We start from the raw sequence: 9892 nt of genomic DNA, 5'->3' as shown, positions 1-9892 counted from the left end.
CACGCTTACTAATTCCGCTTTACCCGTAGGGCAACCGAGGCACAGACGTGACTCGCCGAGGGTCGCGGGCGGGGACGAGAGGGGGAGGCGCAGCGCCCTGGGAGGGACTGGGGGGGACTGGGGGGATTGGGGGTGCCTGCGGAGGGCCGGGCCCTGCGGCTTCCAGCCCCGAGGCGCCGGGCAGGCCCGGGCTGCCCATATAAGGCCGCGGGCGTCCAGGAACGTTTCAGGCGCACTAGGGCGCCCCGCGGCCTGCAGCCTCCTCCGCGCCGAGGAATGTGTGGAATCTTCCTCCCCGGCTGCCGCCCTCCGCCGGGAGGACCTCCCCTCCGCCCGGGCCGCGATCAGCCCCGGAGCCAGCCCAGGGGCCGCCCGCCGCCTGGCCGCTGGGGGGAGCGCGGCGCCTCGGCGGAGCCGCGGGAGGCGGCCGCGCGCCCTCACCTGCCCGGGGCGGCGCGCGCGGCCGCAGAGGAGGCGGCCCGGCCGAGGCCGCGGAGGAAGGAGGTCGGGAGGAGCCTGCGCCCGGCCCGCGGCGCGGCCGCCCAGGAAGCCTCGTGGAAGTGGCGGGAGCGCGGCGAGCCCGCGCCCATGGCTCTGAGCAAAGGGCTGCGGCTGCTCGGGCGGCTGGAGGCCTCGGGGGAGAGCAGCGTCCTGCTGGAGGCGCGGGGCCGCGGGGACTGCCTGCTCTTCGAGGCCGGCACGGTGGCCACGCTCGGTGAGTGCGACAGGCGGCGCCGCCCGGGGTTCGCGGCCGGGGCCGCCGCGGCGGGGCCGGCCCCGGGGCCGCTCCCAGGTCCCCTGCCCCGGGAGGATGCCCGGAGGCGAGGGCGCCTGCCTTTGCCCAGACGTAGACGGGCACCTCTCTTCCCCGAGGTGACCAGTCCCGGGCGGCGCGAAGGCGGCCGAGGCGTCGGGGTCGCACGCGCGGGGCGGCGGGTGGCCTGTTTGAATGAAGTGACGCCGGGGACGCCAGAGAGCGCGTCTGGCTGCGGCCGGGCGCGCAGGCGGCCCGCGGCCCCTCCTCGGGTCTGCCCGCTGCGCGCCTGCCTGGCGGAGGGTCTGTTCACGGAGAGCCGCCCCCGGCCTCTTGGGCCCCGCGCTCCATCCAAGGGGGCGACGGGGGCGCTGGCCCGCCCAAGCGCCTGGCGCTGTTTTTCTTTTGCACTTGTTGATGAAACCAGTGAATGCCTGTTGCTTTGTGAAGGTCGGCTTCACTCCCCGGAGGGGATGGGGAGGAAAGCCCCGGGACACGGCATCTTTGTTTCATATGAATACTTGGCTGAGTAGCGTCATTACCGCAAAGTATAGAACTTGGAGGCAAATATACTACGTGGTGATCCTGGGCTGTGGATATTTGACGTTAAGCAGGTGTCCAGCCAGTATACTTCATCTCTGTGCTCCAGCGAGTCTTGACACTGATATTGTGTCAAGGGCTTTAGAGACTATCTCATTTAATTTTCACAGTTCTCCACAAGGGCTGTTCTATCTGCATATTACAGAGGAGGAAACAGATCCGAAGAAGCTAAGAAACTTGCTTGCCCCAGGCGACACAGCTCCACCAGACTTCCATTTGGCAATTTCTGTATTGTCCCTGCAGTGCTTGACTTCCTGGAATCACCACTGCTGGGTCCCTTGTTTACTGGCTAACATTCACGAGGAAGGGCTGGTGATACCAAAGTGAGCAAAACCAAGTGGGGTTGTTAGAACTTCAAATTGAACGCCAGGGAGTCGGCTCACAGCTGGTGTCCAGCTGTACCATCTTCCCTGGTTCGCAGCTGAACAAAGCACAGAGGAGGGTCTGGGTGTTTGACCAGTGCCCTCAGCCCCACAATGCTTTATAACTGAGTCTAGTCCTTTTTTTTTTTTTTTTCTTTCACCCTGTGTGCATCAATTCTTCAATTAGATTCTTCAGTACACATCTTGGAAGGACCGAGACGTCCTTCTCTTCCTCTTCTATTTCAGCTTCGCTAATCATTTCATGAGCATATAGTTATCTGGCTCATTTGCAGTCAGTTGGTTACTAAAACAGCATCACCAATCTTGTCAGCACCATAAATGTACAACAAATCATGGATGGAATTATTATCAGATTATTTCAATTTGTGCTCTCTCTCGAAAAGCCCAAGTTTGGTTATGTGCTAAGGTCTCCAAAGAAAATCACAGAAATTTCCATTCCGTTTGAGATGTCTCCTTCATACCACGTTTATCAGAGCTGAGAGATTAATTGCATGGTACTTAACTACTGCTTCGTCAAAGGGATTAAAACATCCTTTGGTTGAATTACAGCAACCTTAAGTAAGGTGCATATATATTTAAGAGTGCCTTTGAAGCCGTTGGGATAAAAAGAGTTTATCTTCCTCAAAAGTGAAGATCTTTAAGTGATTAACAAATGCAATAAAGTGCTTATTTTCCATTTGGAAATTAGGTTTGGGTTGAAGTCATGTATATATTATGTTGGTGAGTACAAGGTACCGGGCTGCTTTAGAAGGCAGCTGTGGAAGGACGAGGTGCTGGTGCTGGTCCCGAGAAGGATTGGAAGAGCCTTCTGTTACTGGAAGGTTGTTGTCTCAGACTCTTTGAGTTTCCTGAACATGTCGTAATTGGACAGACTGGCTCTGAACTTGAAATTCCCATCTGTGTTCCAAAGGTCTAGCTCTTTGCTTTCCTTTCCTGGGTAAGGTTAAGAGTGCTTTCATTTTTCTTTTCTTTTCTTTTTTTTTCCAGAAGGTCGCAGTCTCTGCTGTTGTGTAGGACAGGACACCTGGGGCAGCCGGCAGAGCTGGTAGTGGAATTCTGCCCATTCCATGAGGTTCAAGGTTGGGTGCAACTTCCTTTCCACGTCAGCTGTGGTTTCCTGTGATAGGTCTCCCAGGTGAGGGATGAGAGGCCAAACAGACTTAGGTCAAGGGTTTATTCCTACGAGGGTCGTGGTTTTTCCCTGGCCGCTGAGTGGTCCTAAGATTCTGTGCAGCTCTGTGGCGGATGCGTGCTACTGCTTTCATGGGGCCCTGCAGGGGAGCTCGGTGGGCCCGACAAGCATTAGCACAGCTCTCCAAGGCACATTTTAACCCGTAAGGATCATACCTTGAAAAGGCTTCACACTGAAAGGGGTTCATCGTTGTTCTGTGATTTCAGGCAGAGCTGAGACGGCTTGAATTGGGTTGTGAGTTTAAGGAAAAACTCTTGCTCCTTGCTTGGTCGATTGCTAGGTTAGCCCTTCTCTTCTTTTTTTTTTTTTTGTCTTTTGTCTTTTGTTGTCGTTGCTATTTCTTTGGCCGCTCCCGTGGCATATGGAGGTTCCCAGGCTAGGGGTTGAATCAGAGCTGTAGCCACCGGCCTACGCCAGAGCCACAGCAACGCGGGATCCGAGCCACATCTGCAACCTACACCACAGCTCACGGCAACACCGGATCGTTAACCCACTGAGCAAGGGCAGGGACCGAACCCGAAACCTCATGGTTCCTAGTCGGATTCGTTAACCATTGCGCCACGATGGGAACTCCTCTTCTCTTCTTTTTTTAAGACACAGTGCAAATAGCTTTTATTTTTATTTATGTATTTATTTTTGCTTTTCAGGGCTGCACCTGTGGCATATGGATGTTCCCAGGCTAGGGCTGTGGAATCGGAGCTATAGCTGTCCACGTACACCACAGCTTCCAGCAATGCTGGATCCCTGACCCACCGAGCGAGGCCGGATATCGAACCTGCATCCTCATGGATCCTAGTGGGATTGGGTTTGTTTCCACTGCGCCACAGCCGGAACTCCTAGCCCTTCTCTTCTGACTTGACCTACGTGGCCTCCTCGCCTGCCTGCAGGAGGGTTGCTGGAGGAATACTTCCTACTTCCAGCTTCCAAATGAATTAGGGTGAGACTCTAACGTGGATCAGTGGCAACAGGGATTCCAGAGGCAGAAAAGCCAACTGTATTGGCCATCAATTTCAAAGTTTTTTAAATCAAGTCTTCTTGATGCCCTGATTCAACAATAGGAGGCTTCTCAAGTGAAGATAAAAAAGCCAGAGCCTGTGACAAGTCCCCTGTGTCCAAAACCCACAATTAGCATACAGATGTTCTCTCATTTGCATTCTGGGACAAACAGGACCTGCCATTGTCTCTCTCTTTGTCGATTTTAGACTCCGTGTGGACCAGATAAAGGCAACTGTGCCTGTTATTCATGGATTTCGTCCCTTTCAGAGCCAGCACCAACACTCCAAAGTTCAGTTTTCTCCAAAAAGACTCCCAAGCAGGGCGGCCTGCGAATGTTCCTGTGTTTACACGTGTGTGCAACCTGCCCCACCCTCCCCCAGCCACGCTCTCTGTGGAGTCAGCAGCCGGGAACAGGGTGGAAAGGAAGTTTGGGGGCAAGTTGTCAGGGAGCGTCCCTACGTTACTTGGGGCTTCTGGAGGAAAAGGGCCTGTGTAAACACAGGCCCGGGTTCTCCCAGCTGCTGTGTTTGTACAGAAGCTACAGTGTCACGTTTTGTTTGACTTGGAAATGTGGCCACGGAGCCCGGCAAGGCTCTGTCGGAACTGCAACCTAGGCCACTTTGTCAGGCTTGGTGGTCCAGATTTATTTGGTTGGTGACTTGAAGTTTGACCTGCCTGGGGCAGCTGAGAGTCAAACATCCTCCTGGGTAAAGACAGAAGCACAGGGCCTGGTGGGGGCTCGGGGCTCCAGACTTGGGGAACCTGGGCAACGATCTGGGGTCACGGCAGCCTGTTGCATCCATGGCTCGAACAGGCCTTTCCCAGAGGCAGGTTCGCTTAGCATGATATTGACAAAATTGCAAACTGGGTTAGTGGGTGCTTCTGCCTGACTTTTCTGTAACTCACCAGGAGATTGTGATTTGAGATCGTGCCAGGCTCCTTTTTTGGACTGTGTGGCTCCAGAACTTTTCCTTAAACCTTTAATTGTGAAAAATTTCTCTTCTCTTTCTTTCTTTCTTTCTTTCTTTCTTTCTTTCTTTCTTTCTTTCTTTCTTTCTTTCTTTCTTTCTTTTTCAATCATTTTAGGGCCACACCCTCGGCATACGGAGGTTCCCAGGCTAGGGGTTGAATGAGAGCTGTAGCCACCGGCCTACACCAAAGCCACGGCAACGCCAGATCTGAGCTGCATCTGCGACCTACATTGCAGCTCACAGCAATGCCAGATCTTTAACCCGCTGAGCTGGGCCAGGGATCGAACCCACATCCTCATGGATGCTAGTCAGTTTCTTAATCCACTGAGCCTCAACAGGAACGTCTGAAAATTTTCAAATGTACACAAACATAGACAGAAAAGTAAATCCCCAGTACCTGCCACTCAGTGCTGATAGTTATTGGTATATTTCAATTCCATGTTACCCTGTATTTTTTATGAAAAACGATCTCCTGAAATTTACTTGGCGCTTTGCCAAACAAGACTTTAGGAAATGTGATTCGGCTCCCTCCCTCCCTCTCTCCTTCCTTCCTTCTTTTCTCTCCTTCCTGATTTGCATGCGTATCCTGATATTTCTGTGCTTATCTTGGGTTTCAAAACACCCGTGTGGTCAGCAAAGACGAGGTCTGCTGGCCCGGGTAAGCAGCGGGACAGCACGCTGCCTGTGACAGGGTTTTCACCTGGTTTTGTTACAGAGGGCTCAGCGTTCAGGCTTGGGGAGGCAGTTAGCATTTGGCGAGCGGTGCATGGGATGTCGTGAAGGGGAGGGCTGCAGGAGACGTGTGTGGGTTTCAGTCCTGCATCCCACTGGAGCTGAGGCTGTGACGCCCAGAACAGGGCCTGATGAGGGCTCAGGGCCGGGCAGGTGCTAGGTTTCTCAGTGGAGAGGCGCAGTGACACGGTGGGCTCCCCAAGGATGCGCATCCCAACACGAGGACCAGATAACACGTCGGCGGCTTCCCGAAGCTCTGCTGATTTTGTGTGGAGGGAGGTTCCTGACTGAGTGCTGGTCGCCCCGCAGGAATCTGTCTTCCTGTCCTGTGCTTGCTTGTTCTGGGGCCCAGGGTAGCTCTGCCAAGTGGGTGGATGGACTGTGCTTTGCACCCGAGGTGAGCACTGGGCACCTATAGCGGGGCCAGCGGGGCCATCACAGGGCCCCGTCCAGAATGGCTGGATGTATCTGGCTGGGTGCTGGGGGCCAGCAGCCTGCACTCATGGCATATAAAGCTGGAGGGTTGCCATTTGCCTGTAAGGCTTCTTGGATCAGAAAATGACTCTGGGCACAAGGATTCACTGAGCATATTAGCTATGGGGCAGAGGGCAGTTCCTTCCGGAGGCCTGGTTCATGGGAGCACTTCCAAAGCAGAAATGCTGGTGCTTAATTCTGTTCCTGCATCTGTGCCCACTTCTGCCCCGCTTCCTCCCCTCCCCGAGGCTGCTGAGGCGTGATGGGGCCCCCTCGCTCCGACGTCCTGACCCTTGTGCCTACCCTCTGGCTCTTCCGTGTGTGTTTCAGTGAAGCCACACACTCCCTGAGAACAGGGCCTCCCCTTCTGCCACCTCTGCTCTTTGGCAAGCTCTGAGGTGATGCTCAGGGCAGAGCAGGTGGTAAGAAAGGAAGAGGGACTTCCTCTGTGTCCTTTAAACCACTGTGAGGTCTCACGCAGCAGAACCGGGGCCACGGATGCTCTCAGGTACAGCGTTCATGTGGGGTTTGGGGGGTGGCGAGGAGAGGACAGCGTGTTTAGGACGCATGCTCTGACCCAGCGGAGGACCGGGCTGGTCCGCTCATTCATCAGGATCTCAGAAAATGGCCTGATTTGAGGTGAGCAGGATGTGCAGCTTATCTTTGCTGCCCGTTTTGTATTCGGCTTGCATTGACGTTACTGACCAGCGGTAATCATCGCAGAAAAAGCCAACCGCCACCCTTTGCTCAGGTCTCTCCCCACGGTCCTGGAGATAACGCCTCCGAACCTCCACCTGTGTCCTCTCCTGCCTCTGGGTAGGAGGGGAGTTCGGAGTTCTAACCCTGACTCTTTAAACTGTTCCCTACCCGGGGGAATTTAGTTAATCCCCCCAAGCCTCAGAATCCTAATCTGAAAATAAATGAATGGTGACCTAGACTGCTTTCTCTACTCTCAGATTCCATGTGTTTTTAAAAAAATAAAACAAATAACCCCCTGAAATTAGCACAACATTGTGAATCAACTATACTTTAATAATAAAAAAAAAAATCCAGAGTTCCCGTTGTGGCGCAGCAGAAATGAACCCGACTAGGAACCACGGGGCTGCGGGTTCGATCTGGCCTTGCTCAGTGGCTTAAGGATCCGGCGTTGCTGTGAGCTGTGGTGTAGGTCGCACACGTGGCTCAGATCCTGTGTTGCCGTGGCTGTGGTATAGGCTGGCAGCTGCAGCGTCGATTGGACCCCTAGCCTGGGAACCTCCATATGCCACAGGTGCGGCCCTAAAAAGAAAAAAGAAAAAAAAAAAATCCCAAAGTCTCAAATACTCAGCACAAGCAAATAAGCCACACTCCTACCTTACACACCTAGTTAAAATGATCAACTATCCGAAACTTTGAATCTTAGCAGAAAGGGTCTGGCAAGGTAACATCTCAGATGGCTCGGATCTAAGTCTGAGCTAACCCTAGGCGTCTGATGCTGTATATTTTTTTCTTGGAAACTTATGAATTAAAATGCATGAAATTGTCTCTCCTTGATTCCACCCCTTTCCTATAATCAGCAAAAAAGAATTTTAAGCCATAACGATTTAGGAACATACAATATGTATTAAAGTATCATAAACTATGCTAATTTGGAGCTCTTTTAGCTGATTCCTATTAATATTCACTGATGTTCTGAAAAATCATACCTTTCATCATACTGTATCATAGTCATCATATTCATATTTCAGCACATTCATCATTTTTAAAGCAGTCTGGACTGGAGCGGGGAGTTGTATGTCTGGGCATATGTGTAAGCTTGTTTTATCTATGTCTTTATTTGTTTTTTAATGGCTGTGATGTGGCACATGGATGTTCCCAGGCCAGGGACTGAATCCCAGCTGCAACCTATGCTGCAGCTGTGGCAACGCTGGATCCTTTAATCCACTGCGCCAGGCCAGGGATGGAACCTGTACCTCTGCAGTGACCCTAGTCTCTGCAGTCAGATTCTTAAACCCCTGCACCCCAGCGGGAACTCCTATCCACCTGTTTTTATTGCCTGTTCATTACATGCCCTTAGCTTCACCATGAATCTGGTCTGCGGCTGATAAATATTGTATGTTGGAAAAGTAATAGGACATTATTGTTACTCTTTCTTCAAATTTTGCTGTTTGCTGCCAGGGGAAGAGGTATGGTTTCCATTAGGATGTTAAAATATTGACATTTGCAAGGACCCCAGGAGTCTCGGATGGGACCGCAAGGGAAGGCCCAGGCTTTGGTGCCAGGTTCTGGGGGGAGGGGGGAGTTGGGGGGGGGTCAAATGGCTGTTCCCTCCTGGGTGCCCCTCCTTGGCTGAATCCAGGAGGGGGGGCACTTTGTTCAAATTCACCAAGAGGCACCGCATGGGCCAGAGGCTGCCCTGGAGAAAGTGGACAGGTAACGGCCTTTTCTAACATGTGTGGTTGTGCAAGAACCTTGATCCAAAAGCAGAAGTGGTGGCTTGCCTGTCCGACACGGGAACACTTTACACAAGACACAGAGTGAGAAATTCTAGTGAAACACCATTGCCTGCCCCGGGCGGGCAGACCCTGAGGTTTCTGGGCTCGTGTCTGACTTCAGTGCATACCGCCCCCCCCACCCCCCTTTAGGTTTCTGGGTCAGTTTGCTCTTAGGAAAAATAGGTTGCTCAGCACTTATTAGAGTTTTGTCTTAATAGAGAAAACAGACCCAGAACGAAGCCTCGAGGAAGGATTTGTAAGGCGAGTCTGTGAGCTGAAGAGGAGCTCAGTCCAATCCGCACCTTTCTCTTGGGGCCCAGGGGCGAGTTTGCGGGTTCCGTCTTTCCCTCCTGCGCACGCTTAGGCCTTTGGGTGAGGACGGTGAAGCCTGTACACTTAGCAAGTCCAGAAGCCAGGTCCGAAGTCTCTGAGGACAGCGCTGTCACGTCTGGCACTTGTTTGGCAGCGGTCCAGGAGGAAGACAGCCAGACTCGTGGTCACGTGCCCAGTGGGAACGGGAGAACAGGTGAAATAAAAGTGAGAAACTGGTGCAGCCTCCTGGAGCTGGGTGACGAGCATGTGGTGGTTCATTAGACTTAGTGAATCAATCAACTGGCTGCTTTTCAGTTTCAACAGATGAAAATCGATAGTTTTCCCATATACCATCATTAGCCACTTAGAGTGTGCGGTAGGGGAAACAGATTCCACTCCCAGTAACAGCCATTTCTGGGAGTAAACATAATAAAATCTGTTAAGCTATAACTCTCTGCTCAGGCACTGAATAAACGCAAAGGTACAGCATATTCTTGGGAGAGGAATATGAACATTGTAACAGTGTTTGTTCTCAATAAATCTATAAATGCAAATGGCCATGTGTAAAATCCAATTAAATTCCAAATAACAGGAGTTTGACATAAAACTTAACCAGCTGGGAGTTCCCATTGTGGCACAGTGGAAATGAATCCAACTAGTGTCCATGAGGACACAGGTTCGATCCCTGGCCTCGCCCAGTGGGTTAAGGATCCGGCGTTGCCGCGAGCTGTGGTGTAGGTCAAAGATGTGGCTCAGATCCAGTGTTGCTGTGGCTGTGGGGTAGGCCTGCAGCTGCAGCTCCAATTCATCCCCTAGCCTGGGAGCTTCCATATGCCATGGGTGAGGCCCTAAAAAGCAGAACAAAAAAGCAACAAAAAACTTAGGCTGATTTTAAAGTGTATCTGGGACTTCCTCCCACTTCAGCTTGTCCTTATCTGAATCCTCTCATCTGGATGAATGGCAGTTCCCCCCGCGCTCCCCCCACCGCCCCGTGGGTGGGCCAA

At 52.5% G+C, this 9892-nt stretch overlaps 1 protein-coding gene across 1 annotated transcript in view; it reads left to right on the top strand.

The window, feature by feature from the left end:
- The first annotated feature begins 450 nt into the window (after positions 1 to 450).
- The window catches only part of SYNJ2 (synaptojanin 2), a 96532-nt gene continuing 87090 nt past the window's right edge, over positions 451 to 9892 (top strand). Inside the window, exon 1 of the mRNA XM_047769845.1 lies at positions 451 to 715. Within this exon, the coding sequence (XP_047625801.1) occupies positions 589 to 715 (127 nt within the window). The 5' untranslated portion in view covers positions 451 to 588. The remainder of the gene's footprint in view (positions 716 to 9892) is intronic.

This window comes from Phacochoerus africanus, chromosome 2, assembly GCF_016906955.1.
Source record: "Phacochoerus africanus isolate WHEZ1 chromosome 2, ROS_Pafr_v1, whole genome shotgun sequence".
NCBI lineage: Eukaryota > Metazoa > Chordata > Mammalia > Artiodactyla > Suidae > Phacochoerus > Phacochoerus africanus.
The sequence above is the reverse complement of the archived record's forward strand: the minus strand, read 5'-3'. Positions and strand labels throughout refer to the sequence as shown.